This window comes from Ostrinia furnacalis, unplaced genomic scaffold (genome assembly GCF_004193835.3).
Source record: "Ostrinia furnacalis isolate ACB-3 unplaced genomic scaffold, ASM419383v2 OfSCF1161, whole genome shotgun sequence".
Lineage (NCBI taxonomy): Eukaryota > Metazoa > Arthropoda > Insecta > Lepidoptera > Crambidae > Ostrinia > Ostrinia furnacalis.
The window spans coordinates 93,885-113,748 of record NW_021131400.1 but is presented as its reverse complement, the minus strand read 5'-3'; the positions used below and the strand labels follow the sequence as shown (position 1 = coordinate 113,748).

The following is a 19,864-nucleotide window of genomic DNA, read 5'->3' as shown; positions in this document are numbered from 1 at the left end:
TGATAAATGATGTCAAATACCCAATAGATTTAACAATTGTTTTCTAATTTATTGTTAATTAGGTGCAAGAGGATAAACTTGCTTCGCCGGACATACTCTCTGGGCTAGCGTTAAAATTCTCAAGTAAACCAGTGGCCAAGAAGAACGAAGATGCTGTTGATAAGTAAGTTATAAAGTTACTTGGTTTTGCAAGGGGCCCCGCCCTGTGTTTAATGCGATAGGTCTGACACATAAAGATTATTTTCGCGCGTACCTCTTCCGATAGCCGGGATAAAAACTATTCTATGGATTTCCCCGACTTTAGCAATTTTATCTCAAAGTTATCTAATATTGAACTTCTAATTGAGACTGATGAAGACGATTTGGAATACTGGGACCAGTAAAAGCGCTTTTTAAAAGCCTATTTGCAGACAATAAATCGCTTGTTACTCGTTGGGAAAAAAAAAACCCATCAAGATTTGTCCTGCCTATTCCATCATCTCAACGGTTGACAATTTGACATATTAAGCACCTTCAATCAAATTCAAAGAGATTTCGTTAAAAGGAAACAATGTACAAAATAATTAAGTATCATAGAGTGTATGTACTCTCAGAAAATACGGGTTACAGTGTGACTGGATAGAAAGATAGGTAAACAAATGTCCGTAACGAGTAACAATGTGAATTGATGGGATTTTTTTCCTAAACAAGTAACAGTGTTACTTTTTGGTATGACTGATTTGGAATATGCGAAATAAACGACTTACAAATAGTCTGGTCTGCGAGCACGTAGAATTTTGTCCAATGACCCCAAGCTACCCATCCTTATCGCTTGCGCGTAATTATATTGCTGTCGCGGCTGTGCGACGGGCGCTCACAGACCAGGCTTTATCTGTTACAAATTAATTATCTAGTTATAGTCCACATTCACCTTTAGTCAAGGCGCAGATCACCGACTTTTAGTTCGCCGATAGTTGGGCCGGGTTGTTAATCAATATGGTGATTTATGAAAGTGCGCACATTACATCGATTTGGTATCGCCCTAAACTTAGAATCGGGCCAGTTAGGATAGTTAATCGGCCAAATAAAAATCGGTGGTCTGCGCCCAGACTTACTTACCACTACATTTATACGTTCCTATCTCAACTGACACAGGGTCCACACTCTCAAGAAGGTGAAAGACCTGAAGGTCCTGGACAGCAAGGCGGCTCAGAATCTGTCCATCTTGCTGGGTGGTTCCTTGAAGCATCTGCCCTACGAGCGTATAAGAACAGCTGTGTTGCAGTGCGACAATACTGTGCTGACGGCTGACGTTTTGGATTTACTCGTGCAGGTAAGGCAATAGACGATCATCGATTAGATTAGTAATCGATTGATATTCGATAGAGAGAAAGTCGATTAGGTAGCTTTGTGACAATTAACGAGTAACTGAAAATCGATTTAGAAATCGATTAGTAACTGAAAATCGATTATAATCGATTGAGAAATCGATTAGTAACTATATGAATCGATTAAATCAATATTGTGGAAGAATCGATTAATCATTTATCGACTAGTAGCTTTGTGATAATCGATTAGTAACTAAGGAGAATCGATCATAATCGATAGAGAAATCGAGTAATAACTGAAAATCGATTATAATCGATTAGTAACTTAATGATAGTCGATTTCAAATCGACTTAGGAACTCTAATTATTGTTACACTATAATGTAAAACTTAAATGTGGAGGCCGCGTACCGAAAAACGTAGCGTGGGACGTCCAAAGTGGACCGACGACATCGTAAAGGTAGCAGGAAGGCGATGGACGCAGGCCGCTACCAACCGGGCAACATGGAAAGCATTGGGGGAGGCCTATGTTCAGCAGTGGACGTCCTATGGCTGAGATGATGATGATGATGAGAACTTAAATCTTCAGTCGTCTTCTTCTTGTCGTGTCGACAACAAACCTACACAGCGTCAGCCCAATACTCCGTCATAAGAATGGCCGTGTGGTGACGGCAGAGTAGAATACATTTGTCACCAACCCCTACTCTTCCCGCGGGTGTCGTAAGAGGCGACTTAGGGACTACACATCAAACAGAGAACGGGCAGCAGCGCTCTCTGACAAACATCAATCTTATAAACTGCGATCTCCAACCCGCCTGCCAAGCGTGAGGTATATGGCAAAACCCTCCACTGTAGTGGAGGAGGCTCATAGTCCAGCAGTGGACTGTAAAGGGCTGTTGATGATGATGATGATGATGAAGAATGGCGTTGTCAGTAAATCTTCATTAAATAAATAAATATATTTGTCCACAGTACCTCCCCCCAGCGGACCAAATGAAGAAACTGGCAGAGCTTAAAGACAAATGCTCCGAGCTGGTCGAAGCTGAGCAGTTTGCCGCTACAGTAGCTGATATCAAACGTCTGGCGCCGCGGTTACGAAGTCTCGCGTTCCGAGAGCACTACGCAGAAACTATTGCTGAAGTTAAGCCGGTAAGTCGCCTCTCTTCGTCTCTTTCTATCTCTCTCTAGCACCTGGAGTGCGAGTAGGACAGCTGCGTGCGGGCATCTAAACTCTTTGTGTCTTTAGAGCGCTCAAAGTGCGAGCGAGACAGCTGCGAGCGCGCATCTTTACCCTTCTTCTTACTGTCTCTCTCTATCGCCTAGTGTACTTATCCTAGAACTAGATCAAGCAGGTCAGTCGCCAGTCGTCACATTGTCTTTCCCGCTCCCTCCTCTCTCTAGCGCCCCTAGTGCGAGCAGGACAGGTGCGAGTGAGAAGCTGGACTGTGTCTTTATCTCTATACGGGCGGAACTCAAAAACAAATGCTCAGAGTTAGTCGAAGCTGAGCAGTTTGCCGCTACAGTAGCTGACATCAAACGTCTGGCGCCGCGGTTACGAAGTCTTGCGTTCAGAGAGCACTACGCAGAAACCATCGCCGAAGTTAAGCCAGTAAGACGCTCTCTTTTTCTCTCCTACGCCTATTCTAAATCTCTTCTATCCTTCTCTTAGATCTTTCTTACCCCTCTCCTAAATATCTCCTATTCCTCTCTTAGATCTCTCTTAGCCCTCTCCTGGATCTCTCCTACCCTTCTCTTGGATCTCTCCTACCCCTCTCTTGGATCTCTTCTACCCCTCTCTTGGATCTCTCCTACCCCTCTCTTACCTCTGTAGCATTTCTAGTGTAAGAAGGACAACTGCGAGCAAGCCGTCTCTTTCTAACGTCTCGAGTGCGAGCAAAACAGCTGGGAGCGAGACTGTTTCTTTATCTCTCACTTTAAAGTGCCCCTAGTGTGAGTGAGAAGCCGGAATCTCTTTCTCGCTCTCTCTCCCTTTAAGCTAGCAGCCTTCAAAGACAAATGCTCCGAGCTGGTCGAAGCTGAGCAGTTTGCCGCTACCGTGGCTGACATCAAACGTCTGGCGCCGCGCTTGAGAAGTCTCGCGTTCAGAGAGCACTACGCAGAGACTATAGCTGAAGTTAAGCCGATTAGTGGTGTCCTCTCTTCGTATCTTTCTCTCTTTTTCACTCTCCTACATCTCGCATCTCTCTTACTTTTCTCTTACACATCTCCTCTCTCCTACCTCTCTCTAGCGCCCCCAAGTGCAAGCAGGACAATTGGGAGCGAGAAGCGAGACTGTTTTTTTCTCTCATTCCCTCTCTCTTTAAGCTAGCGTGCGAGCGAAACAGTTGCGAGTACTAAGCCGAGACCATCGTCTGGTCAAACCGCTTAGTTGTATTTCTCTCTCTCTAGCGTGTTAGCGACACAGCTGGAAGTGAGAAGCGAGACTGTTTCTTTCTCTCTCGCTCAGTTCTCTAAGTTAGCAGCCTTCAAAGACAAATGCTCAGAGTTGGTCGAAGCTGAGCAGTTTGCCGCCATGCTTGCGAAGTCTTGCGTTCAGAGAGCACTACGCAGAAACGATTGCTGCCATAGAGATCTAGAGCAGCGGTTCCCGAATGGTGGTCCGCGGAACCCTGGGGTTCCGTGGAATGGCCGCAAGGGTTCCGTAAAAAATATTATCCCACGTTTCGTGACCGACGTTGTTCGCTCGCACCGACTTGTTTACGCACAAGGGAGGGGCAGGGCGTGCGGGCGGAGTAGTACGGGGGTTCCGCTAGGAAAAGTATAATCAATTAGGGTTCCTTGGCAAAAAAAAAAAGGGAAACCCTGATCTAGAGAGATGCAATCTAATGCGCTGCGTTCGAAACTCAGTGTCGCATTAGAAATTCACACACACAAAGTAATCAAAATAAAAACAATACGTCGCGAAGAGTGTGTGTCATGCACACATAGCATTCAGAGCTGCTATTCGTTCGCATACCAGGTTGCAAGTAATGTACAGTCGCGGAATGAAAAGGTTCGTCACCTTAGTGTCGGTTTTCGCTTGCACGAGGTACTGTAAGAGTCAAACCTGCCAACATAACGGTGCAAGAAACAGTGCTGCTAACATTTAAATAAACATGACGTTTGCTAACGAATAAGGTTTTGCTTGTTTATTTTTCTATCCCATCAGTGCAATGTTACAAAATGTTTTTAATTTTTATTTAATAGATAATGAACCAACAAGAAGGTTTTAGTTTATTAATTAATAATCTTCTTAACAAGTTAAATCGTCAAACAACTTTGATCTGAATAATTTTGAACTTTACTGACGAACAGTTAAAGATTATTTTCTCTAACTCGAGATTATTCTGTAACATAGTTCCAAAAGGTAATACGTGCTCGCCATTCGTTGAAGGAATCAATTTGAAAACTGACGAACTTTTTCATTCCGTGACTGTACGTACAGCACCACTACATACGCGTGCGTTCTGTTTTTGGGCATATTGCTGCGACACAGGCTCCGCCCCCTTTTCGCGTCTCCCTTTAGTTTCTGTGAGCTGTGGTTTTATCAGTTTTTGATGAGTTTTACTATAATTTCTAGGACATAGTCTCGGGAACCGCCGCGTGCGAGGAGGTCAAGTCCAGCAAGAAGTTCGCCAAGATCTTAGAACTGCTGCTGCTGTTAGGGAACTACATGAACACCGGCTCCAACAACGCTGGCGCGTATGGGTTCGAGATCAGCTTCTTGACTAAGGTAACGCAAATTTATATATATATATTTTTTTTTTTATGCTAGCCAAGGCAGGTATTTGACCGCAATCGCACCTGGTGTTAAGTGGGATGCAGTCTAGGATGGTACATATCTGCCCTGTAAGTGCCTATTATATTATATTATGTCATATTTCGATTAAGCTTTTTTGCATGTGTAGATGTGATGTATTTGTGATTGAAACTCGGTTTCTTCGATACTCAGCGTTTATAACATGAAATAACGTGTACAAATATTTGATGTTCGCGGTAAGAGGAATGGTAGTCAAGTGGGGTAGTTTCGTGCGTAGTGATGTGCGCGCTCGCTGGATTGCAGTATCTTACTTTGGCTTTAACAAACGTCAAAAAAAAAATAGCATTGGCACTGACACTTTTATTGCTAACTGACTTTATTTAAATTTTTAATAAATGTAACTTAATGTTAGATTCTCTAAGATCTTAATGAATGAATTGATTATTTATAATTCTCAATAAAATAGATGATTTGACTTCTTAAAATTTTTGCATGTCTTGACAAGACGAAACATGTTTCTACTGACACCTGTATGTTCTGTACCATGTTTCTGATAAATAAATAAATAAATAAATTCTCTTATCTTAATGGATTCAACTCTTGTTGTGTCTATACACTAAATCAATTAAGTTATTCTTTCCTCTTTTCCACGCGTCTTTCATCTAAGATATAACCGAAACCAGTTCATCTAATCGTTCGTCACTTATATGGATACTAACCCAATGTAACTTTCATGTATTTATATTGTATTTTTACAGTTAACATCAACGAAAGATCTAGAAAACAAGCAGACGTTACTGCACTACCTAGTAGAGACGATAGAAAACAAGTTCCCCGACGCGCTGACCTTCGCCGAAGAGATGCCACACATCGACAGGTATATTATTTGTCATTCTGTCTGTATAGTTTGCAGTTAGGCGATTATCACACTGCACCGCGTTCCGCCGCGGTACGCGGGACGACAGATTTAATCATTATATTATGCAAGCAAATATCATTATACCTCAGTTTGTATAGAACACACGCGCGGCACAACACACTGACAACGCGTTATATGTCGCCACGCGGACCGCGGCGGATCGCGGTGCAGTGTGATAATTGCCTTATAGCGCATTCGTTCGTTTCAGCAGAAAGACGTCCACTGCTGGACAAAGGCCTCCGCCAAGGATTTCCACAAAGACCGGTCCTGCGCCGCTCGCATCCAGGCACCTTCCGCGACCTTCACCAGATCGTCGGTCCACCTAGTGGGAGACCTGCCCGCACTACATCTTCCGGCTCGTGGTTGCCACTCCAGAACCTTGCGTCCCCATCGGCCGTCAGTTCTGCGTACTATGTGCCCTGCCCATTGCCACTTCAGCTTGCTAATCCGTCGGGCTATGTCAGCGACTTTAGTTCGTTTATGGATCTCATTTCTGATTCTGCATCTTGAATCATCATCATCATCTCAGCCATAGGACGTCCACTGCTGAAAATAGGCCTCCCCCAATGCTTTCCATGTTGCCCGGTTGGTAGCGGCCTGCGTCCAGCGCCTTCCTGCTACCTTTATGATGTCGTCGGTCCACCTTGAATAAAATCAGGCCTGTTCATCTCTGCGAGTTCACATCGAAAACAAAACACGCACGATGGCCCACCTACAGGATACTATTCGACAAGGCCTCACATACGAGCGAACATTGACTCACGCACGCGTATTCTTGTGTATGATGGAAGAAAATAAAGAAAATGGTGTACTAAATACTGTGCAGTATTTAACTGCCTAAATAATAATAAAAACACAGAATGTACTTTTTTAAGTTGCCTCAAGACACTGAGAGGTAAATAAGTAGTTAATATTATTATTCATGATAATTCGTGCTAAATCATGTATTTCCTCCGCCATTTTCCGCAGTTTGGCACCTCACGTCACATCATTTTACCGAAGTCAGCCCTATAGCTTCGGCGCAGTGCCGATCACTGACGTTTGTCAACAAAATGGTGCTTGACTCTTGAGACAGGCTAAATAACACCATATTAATTAATGACATTGAGCATACATTTTATTAAATACCTTCGCGAAGTAAAACTTCTGTACGTAGTACTTATTATTATTCTGTGATAAAATAAACGAATTCTTCTCCACAGAGCGGCGCGCGTTTCCATGGAGAATCTCCAGAAATCTCTCAAGAAAATGGAGAATGACATCAGGGCTCTTGAGACGGATCTCAATAACTCACGGGTGCCGCAGTGTCCGGACGACCTGTTCCATGAGAAGATGACTGTATCCTTTACAAATTCTAATCCACAATAGATCGATTTGAAGCCACGATGGCCGAATGGTGAAGGGGTCGGACTGGCCGACTCGTGTGGTGAACTCACTCGTGACGCAATCATAATTATTTAGCTCTACGAGGGGCTAACGCGATTGTTAGTAATTTTTTCCAATACAAATCCCAACTAATATTATAAATGCGAAAGTAACTTTGTCTGTCTGTCTGTCTGTCTGTCTGTCTGTCTGTTACGCTTTCCCGCTTAAACCTCGCAACCGATTTTGATGAAATTTGGCATAGAGATAGTTTGAGTCCCGGGAAAGAACATAGGATAGTTTTTATCCCGGTTTTTGAAACAGGGACGCGTGCGATATAGTTTTTCTGTGACAGACAAAATTCCACGCGGGCGAAGCCGCGGGCGGAAAGCTAGTTACAAATAATCTTAAAGAAAATAGCTTGCTCTACCACCACTTCGGGACAACATATGGGCTGGTGCGGAGAAGTGGCGGAAGATACTCGGTCACTTTTGTCGGCCTCATGTCATCATTATCAGCAGCCGTTAAACCAGGATCCGCGCCTGAATTTTAAAAAGTAGTATCTACGTGGACGTAGCGGCAAATCTGTTTGCATGCATTTTAGTATAATTTAGAAGTCTTTGCTCTAAATAAAAGGGACAACAGACCTTTAATTAAGACAACACTTAGTTCTAAGCAATTTTAGTTATAGTAATTCCATGTATGCCTGTTTGTCTTGTTGGTTGTCCTAATAAATAAAATAAATAGGTCTCAAACTCGTCCCAACCCATTATATTAGACTAACCTTATCCCCACAACACAAAGCACAAATTCCCTTAACACCACACCAGCCATTCGCCAAAGAGGCGCGCTCTCAGTGCGACCTCCTTCATTCCATGTGCCGCAAGATGGAGGCACTTTACAAGGAACTAGCAGAGTACTTCGTGTTTGACCCTCAGAAGTACGCTTTGGAGGAATTCTTCGCTGATGTCAAGACGTTCAAGGACTCTTTCACGGTAAGATATTAGTTAGAGACACGTACAAAAGATAGGGAGATAAAGGGAGAGAGAGAGAGACGTCGGCAGAACGAGACGGAAGAAGATATAGACTTTCAGAGAAGCCTTTACGGTGAGTTGACATTTTGACAAACATTTTTACTTTTTTAGCTACACAGGGACACGGTGAGAGTGAGAGGGGTATATGCTGGAGGAGAGAGAGACATAAAGTCTTTATTTATCCTTCAGAGAGCGAGAGAAATGTAGGTAGAATCAGAGGGAGATAGATGACTTTTTTACGGTGAGATGCAGGGAGAAAGCTAGAGAGGCGTGACAGAGCATGACACAGCTCAACAGATTTATCGCTGTAGAGTGGGGGAGATTAAAGACAGTGCGAGCGAAGGTATAGTAGTAAAAACGATGTAGGAAGAACGTGAGAAAAATACAAGTGAGAGAAAGTAAACAGAGATGGGGTGGAGTTTCGTAAAATCTTTTCTTAGCGGATGCCTACGTCATAACATCTACCTGCATGCTAAATTTCAGCCCGATCCGTCCAGTGGTTTGGGCTGTGCGTTGTCATGTTGACTATGTCAGTCGGTCAGTTAGTCAGTAAGGCTTATTCCACTATTCCCCGTTGACAATCCCCGTCAACGGGGATTAGTGAACTTTTTGTTATGTATATTTAGGTATGTTGCTTAACCTACAATATGTTGTCCCCAGACCGCCCACCAAGAGAACGTTCTTATCCGGGAAACGGAAGAACGCGCGCGCAGGGCACGCGAGGCGCGCGCCGCGGCTGAAAGGGAGAGGCGCGACAGACAGCATCGGTACAAGCAGTTTGTGGATATGGACCAAGCGCAAGAGGGCGTTATGGACAGGTTAGTAGACGCTACACGAAGCTAGGTGACGCTACGCGATGCGACGCGACATGACGCTACATAACGCGACGCTACGCGACACGACGCTACATGACGTAACGCGACGCTACGCGACATGACGCTACATAATGTGACGCTACGCTACATGACGTAACGTGACGCTAATTAAAGCGACGCCACGCGACAAGACGCTATATGACACAATGCGACAAGACGCGACGCTACGCTACAGGACGCTACTATAAGGGGATAAGGTTCAAATTACGGTAGCAACATGTGAAGCGAGAGAGAAAGAGAGAGGCGCGACAGACAGCACCGGTACAAGCAGTTTGTGGATATGGACCAGGCGCAAGAGGGTGTTATGGACAGGTTAGTAGACGCTACGCGACGCTACATAATGCGACACTACGCTACACAACGCGATAAGATGCTACATGACACAATGCGACAAGACGCGACGCTACGCGACACGACGCTACATGACGCGACACAACGCTACAAAACGTGACGCTACATGGCGCTAGACAACGCAACAAGACACAATGCTACACGATGCTTTATGACACAATGCGACAAGACGCGACGCGACGCTACAAAACGTGACGCTACATGTCGCGAGAGAAAGAGAGAGGCGCGACAGACAGCACAGATACAAGCAGTTTGTGGATATGGATCAAGCGCAAGAGGGCGTTATGGACAGGTTAGTAGACGCTACATGACGCTACACGAAGCTAGGTGACGCTACGTTACATGACGCGACGCTACAGAACGCTACAGGACGCTACATGACGCTATAGGACGCTACTATAAGGGGATAAGGTTCTAATTCGGTAGCAACATGTGAAGCAAGAGAGAGAGAGAGAGGCGCGACAGACAGCACCGGTACAAGCAGTTTGTGGATATGGACCAAGCGCAAGAGGGTGTTATGGACAGGTTAGTTAAAGACGCTACACCACGATACACAATGATTCATCACGCGATACGACGCGACGCTATAGGACGCTACACAAAACGTGACAACGCTATACAAAACGTAACGCTACAATACGCGACGCGACGATACAGGACGCTACATAACGCTACATGACGCTATAGGACGCTACTATAAGGGAGAGAGAGAAAGAGAGAGGCGCGACAGACAGCACCGGTACAAGCAGTTTGTGGATATGGATCAAGCGCAAGAGGGTGTTATGGACAGGTTAGTGCATTTACCTAGGTGAGCGTCGCGACGCTACGCGATGTGACACTACGCTACACAACGCGACGACTGGCGATGAGTCGCTACATGTCACAATGCGATAAGACGCGACGCTACGCTATATGACGCTATAGGACGCTACACGACGATACACAACGCGACGCGATGCCAGTTTGCAACGCTACAGGATGCGACGCCACGCTACATGACGCTACACGACGAGTTGCTACATGACGCGACGCGACAAGACGCTACGTAACGTTACAGAATGCTATCGAACGCTACAGGACGCTATATGACGCTAAAGGATGCATGCATACATGGCGCTATAGACAACGCAACATAAGACGTGATATTACATGACGTGACGGTACACGACGCTACATGACGTGAGGCTACCTACTACGAAACTACGCGACACGACGCGACATGACGTGACGAGACGAGTCACAATAGTTGACTCGTTTCGTCACATCGAGGGGGGGTTATCCTGTAATCTGTATTTAGAATAAAACCTTTGTTAAACACATTTTTCGACATAAATTTAAGAGCGTTTACGCCGTTTGGCGCAAAAACAGTACTTTTTCAACTCGTTACAATCATTAACCAGTAATACTACAAATATGTTATAGGCATAAATAGTTAGGCAATTTTGTCGTCTAAATAGTTAATTGAGAAAATATTGCGATTAGTTTAGTATTTAAGAATTCTATCAAGATAAGTCCACACAGGTTTTGTAAATTTCCACTTTAGCGTCAGTTTAAAAGCTGAAATTTTTATAAAAATACTGTGAAAACGATTTAACAAACATCTATATCCTATAGCATAGATCCTTGGGCAAATAGTTATCTGAGAAAATTTTTAGATTTAAGCATTTTACAATAAGAAATCACAAATTAAAAGAACGTGAAATACCCAAAAATCAAAGTGATTTTTTCACCAATATTCTTCCTTTATTCAACATAAAAATAGCTTAATATAATAAAACAACATCTTCTTTAAAATATTTACTTTGAAACGATATTTAATTCATTGTTATTGTTTTGCTATAAACATTTGAAAACTATTAAAAAACGCCGCGCGCGAATCATTTCCAATGATGCCCCTTGAAACGCCGCGCTTCGCGTAAACGCTCTTAATAATAAATTATTTTTTACAGTTTGATGGAAGCGCTACAGAGCGGATCTGCGTTTAGCAGAGAACGGCCGAGGAAGAAAGCAAACCCGAGGGTAGCTGGAGGTGAGAACGTTATTGTAAAACTAATTTGTATTGCCCAAAATAGGTTAGTTTCCTAAAAAAAATTTTTTAGTCCGTAAATTTTAATATAAAAAAATATTGGACACGTACCTATATTTTTAATTGTCATTACAAAGTTATGGTGCATTGAAGTTCCGCGCGACGTCACAAAGTGCTGCAATTTTAAGCACTCATTGACGTCACGGGCCTTTTCTTTTGAACTTTGGCGCGCTGTATCTCTTTACATTTTCATTAGTTTGAAAAAGTGAAAAATAGATGTCGAGTATTTTTTGATAAGTTAACTGACGGACTAATTAAAACTCTTGCTTTTTTACCCAGGAAACATCCCTATTACCAATAGTCCCGTTAGCCCCTCATGATAAGCTAAATATGCTTGTGTCACGAGTGGGCTCACCACAATAGTCGAGCGGCGGTGGGATTCGAACTTGCGTTCTTCGGTTCTTGAGTCGGCAAGTCCGACCCCTTCACCGTTCGGCTATCGTGGCAATACTTTAATTTAGAATAGTTTTCACTTTCACGGTTTAAAATATGCTCACAGTTGCAATAGTTACATTGAGTATCTATCTTAATCATAACACCCGTATTCACAAACATTACTATGAGGTCTCACAGTGCGCGTGGACGCACAGGGTCCCAAAAACCTATTCATAGACAATGCTTGAGTGGCAGGGTGACACACACGAACCAATCACAGAGCTCTATTCAACCCTGTGCGTTCGACTTCGTATAGCGTTGCTGCTTCACTTAAGCAAGCATCATTTGTGTACGGGTGTAAAAATCATTTTTCTGCATTCATAAAACCATTATTTCATTTTGAAATAACATTTTTGGGTCAAAATTACACTGAGCGCACATAATGTAATGTTAACATAATATTCCGTTCATACGAACTTTAAAATACTGTTTTTATCTTTTTATCCCTAACAGAAAGTGAAAAAGGATTAAGAAATAATGTTATTAAATTGTGATTTTTCACATAATAATGAAATCAACTAAATAAGTAAAATATTACAATATAGGGTAACACACCCCGTTTTCGGTTCCTTCAAAGCTAGTACGCTTTTGAAGTATAAAAGAACAATAATTTTGTAATTCCATTTTAGTAGTAAATTTTTGAGTGACCAAAAACTGTGGTTTTTATATTAAATTGATTGATTGTGCTCATTGTAAATGATCCCCAACCACCTTATAACCACGATTCACATCAAATGTCAACATTTCACGCACCACTAGAGGATTTGAGTGACGAGGAGGGGTTGGTTCATGCGATACTGCACCGTATTGAAGGTACGCACACGTAGCAATGTCGCGTGTCAGACACGATGAGATGAGAAAAGTGTTCCCTCTCGCTCTCTACGTTGGTAGTTTTTTTTCGTTATGGCTTTATGTAAACCTCTATAAGACCCTTTATGTATCTGAAATTACGCAAATCCAGAAGAATTTGATTTGAAGTAATAATGCCACTCGTTTATGGCTAAGACAGTGGCGCCAGTTTGTGCGTAATTACGGTAGCCCTCATACAAACAAAATGCTTGTATACGGAAATAACGACAGTAGGGCTACTCCGATACTCTGTTTACGTAGTTTCGGGTCTATCTGTCGCCGTTGCTCATGCTGGCTCTCTCTTTGCGTACCATCCAAAATTTCAAATAACTAGTGATGGGCCGACTATGGTCTTTGCCGACTAACCGACTAGCCGACTAATCGGTTTTCAAATTGCCGACTAGTCGGCCGACTAATCGGCAATGCCGATCATTCTAATACCTAGTTGTCGGAAGATTAATATCTACATTTCTTAAAGAAATAATAATATCTAGATTTATTAAAGAAATAAAGATATCGAGATTACTTGAAAAAACTTCTTAAAAAATAAGATTTCTTAAAAATATGAGAAAATAATATATTGCAGTACCTAAGGTAGATGTCATCATTTTCGACGCAGGAAGGGTCAGAGGAATGACAATGATCGCCTACTGATACTCCACGGTGATGGTCAGCGAGCTGAGGGCGTGGGGCACCCCCGCCTGCATTACCACCACCGTCGGAATAGGCAGAGCCCGCTATGCAGGCGAGCAATGCCGGGGGAGACTGTGTTAGTTGATGCCTTTCTGTACCCCCAGTGAAAACGGAGTTAAGTCGAAAATGGTGATTTTTGGGAAATCGCATTTGAAGTTAAAAAAAATCCTGCTTCGTCGCTATTAGAGATAACTTGGTGAAATATTTTTTAGGTGAAAGGTAATGTTAAATATAATTAGGCAGTGTGCCAGTTTGGGAAATATAGCATGTAGTTTTTTCGTAATTAAATAAAAACCCAGTTATATCGCCATGCACGGCAACTTTACATTCGTGTAAAGTGATGTAATGGGACATAAATCATTTTACACCACACTGAATTGACCACCCGCTAACAAGTGTAAAGTGATACATTTTACGCCATTTCTGTTGATATTTTTTTGTTTCTTTAATTTTAGAAAAAGTTGTAAAACAAACATTAGTAATTACACTATGAGGAATCATTATTTCAGGTTATTTAGGGTAAATCGTCCAAAAATTTCTACTTATATCAATATACACCAATTTTGTGATGAGAAAAAAAATGTGTAAACTGATCTAACTAACATAATAGCGATCTAAGTATCCTAATAATTATGTGTAAAGTGATATAAGTGGCGATTGTAAAGGAATAAGGCTAGAATTTTAGAGTGGATTCTAATTATTTTTAAGTTACATTCTTTTTCACCAACCAACAATACATAGTTTTTTTTGTGTATATTAATATGAGTCATCTTATATTGTTAATCACAAATTCAATCTGAACAACTTCAATCGTGTAAAAAGTAGTAACACGAGTCGTACCTCTTGACACAATAAAAAATTGAAAGAAGCCTCCGGTACACTTTGTTAAAAGTAGACATGTATCAATATACACGAAAGAAAACTCAAAATTGGTTCACAAAGCCTTACTTGTATCATTTGGCACAAAATTATTTTCTTTTCTATACGTCGTAGAAACATACCGATTAGATACAAAAATAGCTAATTTTTCAGAGATTCACATTATGTTATAAAGTCAATTTTGATCTAAGTCGAGTTAGATCCCTTTTCACTGGGGGTACAGCTTTGTCCGGATTCCCATAGTTTTTTTGCATTCCATCGCATTCCAGTTGTTCGCATTATAAAAGAGTTACCAAAACGCTTAGTGCGAGCTAGTGGAATGTCGACAATCTAGGGATGGTGCGCTAACCTGCGACGCTAACCTGCGTCTGGTTTCCCGCACTAAGGCGATCGACGGAGCACAGGGATTATTTTAGTGGGTAGTATGTAGTTTGCCTTATCCTTTCGGTAAGAGGAGCCCCACATTACTTACCCTATCCCCGCAAGGTAGATATGCAATTCCATGCATATTTTCCCCGAAAAAAAAAACCTGACATCATTTTTGTATGGACAAATGACGTACCTAAATGTTACACTTCACACGTATATTTTTGATGATTTCCTGGAAATTCAAAAGTGGTTGGAACACGTCCTTGGTCAATCATCTTGGTGATTATGAGTTTTATTTATTTAACACATTTGTTTTATTTCATTTCTTATGTGCCGATTATAATCGGCATATTTTGCCGAATAGTCGTCACTAGTCGGCCGACTACAAATGATGCCGAATAGTCGGCTTTCCCGACTAGTCGGCGACTAGTCGGCCCATCACTACAAATAACGTTATTCAGAGTAACCCTGCAGTCATTAAAAAATAGTTAACGATTCAGATATTCATTTTTACTACAGAAAAAGAGGGAGAGAGAGAGTGAAGTATGGAGAGGGAAAGAGAAAAAATATTTCGATTCTTAACTTATTGAGTCTGACAAACATCGACCTAAAAAACGTTTATTTTTAGACGTCGCACAGTTTTTACTTTATTTTAGCAGAATCACGTATTCCATTCGCTTTTTTAGATTTTTTTGTACTTACAGGCACATTTCTAAGTTATCATATTTTTAAGTTGTTATATAGAATAAATTGAAGGAATTGGTGGAACAGAGTGGTCTAACTTTGTCGAATGTTTATTAAAAATTACAAATTTTTCAAAACCCTCGAGATTAATATTTTAAAAATTGAGTTATGCCACTCTTGCCTATCGCCTCAATTTTATATTTTACATATAAGTGTATTTGAACCTGTGTGCACGGTAAATGAACCCCAATGTAAATGGAAACAGAGTCGAAAATGCAATGCGGCCGGCGCGTGCGCCGAGTGAGAGACACGTCACCACAGCCGGGGAACTACAGACAAGTCATACAAACATAATGGTCCTAGCTTTATATGTTTAACTATTAACATTTATTTTTTGTTTGATTTTGGACCTTAAGAAATGGCAGTAAGGTTCAAATTAATTTAACCTTTCATCAGGATAAGCACGTTCAAATTTTATCGTGCGATTGTGGAACTTAAGAGAGGGTAGTAATGTTCACCATTAAATTAACCTGTAGCCAAGATAAGCACGTGAAAATTCGTTGTAGTTTTTGGACCTTAAGTTAAGGGCAATAATGTTCATAGTAATAAACCTTAGCAAAGATAAACACGTGAAAAGTTTTAGTTTGTGGACCTTAAGATAACGACAATAAGGTTCAATATTGCAACTTTCTTTTTAAAGGTCAACGAACGACGTTATTTGACAGTCTTCCACTGTAGTATATTGCAATAAATAAATGCATATTATACTAAATACATTAATGATATAATGTCTTTATTTAAACCTATGATAATGTAGTTTTCTATAGAATAATCGACACAATATTAACTAAAAGGTTTAACCAAACTTTTTTGTATTTTTGTACTTATTTTATTTTTAATATTATCTAATCAAAGTTAAGTTTTATCTTATTTAAATTAATATGCTTTTGATGTTGTCTCGTTCGTATTTTTTGTAGTCTTTCTGGCATTTAGTTAGGCAAAAGCTATTTTGAACAATGCTTTGCTTATCTGTCAAGTTTGAAATATGTACAATGTACAGGGTGTGCCAAAAATCTTTGCAAGTAGCAACGCTTGATTTCTCAAAAAACGTTTCGAGGCATTAACGCGTGGAAGATGGGAGAGTTATAAAAAAAAAATCTTGAATTTTTAGTCACTATGGAGCGCTTCAATGTGTTTTTTTTTATTAAGAGATATCAAGCGTTCCTATTTGCAAAAAAATTTGGCCCACCCTGTATCTTATTTTTTGTATTAAAATGTAAATGGAACTGTAAAATCTGTTAAAAAATATGAATTTATTATGCATCGGCATAAATGTTTAGGAAATGCATATTATAGTATGTTATATTTTTTATAGCAGTTCGTTCTCATATCTTTCGCATGTTTTTTATGCATTCATTACCTAGTATTAAACTTTATTTATTTATTTATAGCTGAAAGAAGAGCACAGCTGAGTCGGTCCCGCTCCCGGTCCGGACTCACCGGTCCTATGACCGCGAGGGAACTAACGAAGTAAGTTGATATATTTTTTATGTAAGGACTAGCTGTGCCCCGCGGTGTTACCCGCAGTAAAACGTAGCCTATGTGTTAATCCAGGGTGTCAGCTAACTCCATACCAAATTTTACTAAAATCGCTCCCGCCGTTTAGACGTGAAGCAGTAACAAACATACACACTCAAAAACTTTCGCCTTTAGAATATTAGTGTGATAAAGCACAAGACCTAGAGACACTGTTCTTCTGATTTTTTTCTGTGTTATATGTCACCTGTATGCGTCCAAATCCAACCTTTTTTTAATTGCGAACATGAGTTTACATACAGTATTTGGTACAGTTTTTTAGTATCTCCTCATATCCCAACTTTTGGGATGCAGAAGTATATCATACTTAAATAATTCATTCACAGTTAACTATATTGCTATTATTTATTACCAAACGACGGATCACTCTTAAAAAAATGAAATTAATTAGGAGTGTCACCTATTTTACATTTAAGCATTCAGAGGAGGCTTTCCATTTGGTATGAATTTTTTCTACTATTTTTAACAGTAATCTGTCACTTGGACGCGAACAGGCCCCCTAGACAAAACGCACTTTTTGATCGAATCGAAAATCGAATCCGTCAAAACCCCATACAAAAAAGAGGCTTTTCGACTGGTTTGCGATTATAATTTGCACTTTGTCTAGACCCACAGGCGACATCACCCTAAAATAAAATAAAGTTACAGTGTTGCTAAATATGTTTTTTCCCTTTTTTAAAGAGTAATCCGTCACTTGGACGCGAACAGGCGATATCACCCTAAAATAAGATAAAATTGTAAATAACTTTAAAAATGATTTTTTTTTGCAGTGAACTCCTCGGAAACGCGTGACGAACGAAGCTCATATCAAGTGATACTAGTAAATAGTGAATATATAGCACGTAGTTTGTAGGTACATAACAAAAAGACATAACCGACTCACACTTAACATTGTATCTTCAACTTTAATAGTCCGCGTCAATAGAAACTGGCGATTTCTTATGTTTTTGGGAGTTGGAGGTAAGATAAAAAAGGCGAAAGATTTATACCAGAGTAGATGCCGTATGGTGACGGCAGAGTAGAATACATTTGTCACCAACCCCTACTCTTCCCGTGGGTGTCGTAAGAGGCGACTTAGGGACTACACATCAAACAGAGAACGGGCAGCAGCGCTCTCTAAAAAAAAAAACATCAATCTTTTAAACTGCGATCTCCAACCCGCCTGCCAAGCGTGGGGATTATGGCAAAACCCTCCACTATAGTGGAGGAGGCTCATAGTCCAGTAGTGGACTGTAAAGGGCTGTTGTTGATGATGATGATGAGGTAAGATAGCCAGTTCCTCTGTGGTTGAGGATACCGAGTGAAGCTCGCTTCCACCTTCGGCCTGATCGTCACTTACCATCAGGTTAGATCCAGGCAAAGGGTTTCCCCGTTGTAGCTAAATATGCCCAATAACCGCCTCTGTGGTCTAGTGGTAAGACCACCTGCTTCAGACGCAGAGGTCCCGGGTTCGTTTCCCAGTGGGGGCAGATTTTTCTGTTCGGTTTGGTTGGTGGTAGGGCTTGTTCTAAGTCCGCGTGGCTAGCTACCACCATCTTACCTAAGTCTGTCGCCATATCAACAATGTTAACAGCATTGTTGTGTTCCTGCAGTTAGAGGTAAGATAGCCAGTTCCTCTGTGATTGAGGATACTGAGTGAAGCTCGCTTCCACCTTCGGCCTGATCCATCCATCAGGTTAAATCCAGGATTAACATTGACACCGGGAACTGTCTTCTTCTGTATAAACCTAAATTTTTAAATAACTTAAAAAAATCGAACCCACGACCTTACGCTTGCCGGGCGTTGTGGAAATCCTTGGGAGGCCTTTGTCCAGCAGTGGACGTCTTTCGGCTGAAACGAACGAAGTCCTGTTTCCACTTCGTGATAAGACCCCCTTTATAATTTACCAGAGGCAAATGGAGGATTTGTCCGCCTGATGTTCGTATATTTGTCCCTTAGTCGCCTCTTACGACATACCTGTGTAAAGTTCTATGTCAATTTAAGAAATTGTCAGTTTCTATTACCATGGACAGTGCGAATGATCGCCACAATACAATTTTGAACCATAAACATATGTTAAAGTCGAAAATAATTAAAACCTCTCCTGTAAAAAAATACTTACAGCCATATTGGATTATGAAGGTGCTATCCTTCTCTAATCCTTGAAGTATTAAAGAGATAGAAATACAAATGTAGATTTAAGTTATAGTCCAGTTTTTCATTTGGTCTATTGGCTGAATTTTATGTAAAAAGTCACTTTTTAAAAGCGCTTTTCAAGTCATTCGGACATTTGGTATTACTTGTCTGTGGATCAAAATGACAGTTGGTTTAATCAACATGAAAATTGGACTAAATAATTACTTAATAATTGATACAAAATCGGTCATATTTTTGCAACTGTGCCTCAAATAACTAAAATAATTGTCTACTTAAAAGAAAATGGATTAAAATGGGTATTTGACATTATACTCATCGCTTAACTGGGTCAGTGCCTGGGGTATGGAAGCGGGGAGGGAGGGTTTTTATGTGACGTCAAACGTTAGTGAGACTTCAGATTTGTATAGTTCCAAAATACTGAACTGTCCTATCCATGACATTGACAGCGGGGCGCCACCGTCAATACCGGATCATCATCATCATTTCAGTCACAGGACGTCCACTGCTGAACATAGGCCTCCCCCAATGA

At 41.1% G+C, this 19,864-nt stretch overlaps 1 protein-coding gene across 1 annotated transcript in view; it reads left to right on the top strand.

Moving 5' to 3' along the window:
- Positions 1-19,452, top strand: part of dia (diaphanous related formin 1) — a 63,024-nt gene extending 43,572 nt beyond the window's left edge. Inside the window, exons 16-26 of the mRNA XM_028302832.1 lie at positions 63-163; positions 1,135-1,312; positions 2,279-2,455; positions 4,887-5,039; positions 5,825-5,943; positions 7,188-7,323; positions 8,178-8,342; positions 9,042-9,199; positions 11,557-11,636; positions 17,054-17,132; positions 17,969-19,452. Of these exons, the coding sequence (XP_028158633.1) occupies positions 63-163; positions 1,135-1,312; positions 2,279-2,455; positions 4,887-5,039; positions 5,825-5,943; positions 7,188-7,323; positions 8,178-8,342; positions 9,042-9,199; positions 11,557-11,636; positions 17,054-17,132; positions 17,969-17,990 (1,368 nt within the window). The 3' untranslated portion in view covers positions 17,991-19,452. The remainder of the gene's footprint in view (positions 1-62; positions 164-1,134; positions 1,313-2,278; positions 2,456-4,886; positions 5,040-5,824; positions 5,944-7,187; positions 7,324-8,177; positions 8,343-9,041; positions 9,200-11,556; positions 11,637-17,053; positions 17,133-17,968) is intronic.
- Positions 19,453-19,864: the final 412 nt, after the last annotated feature.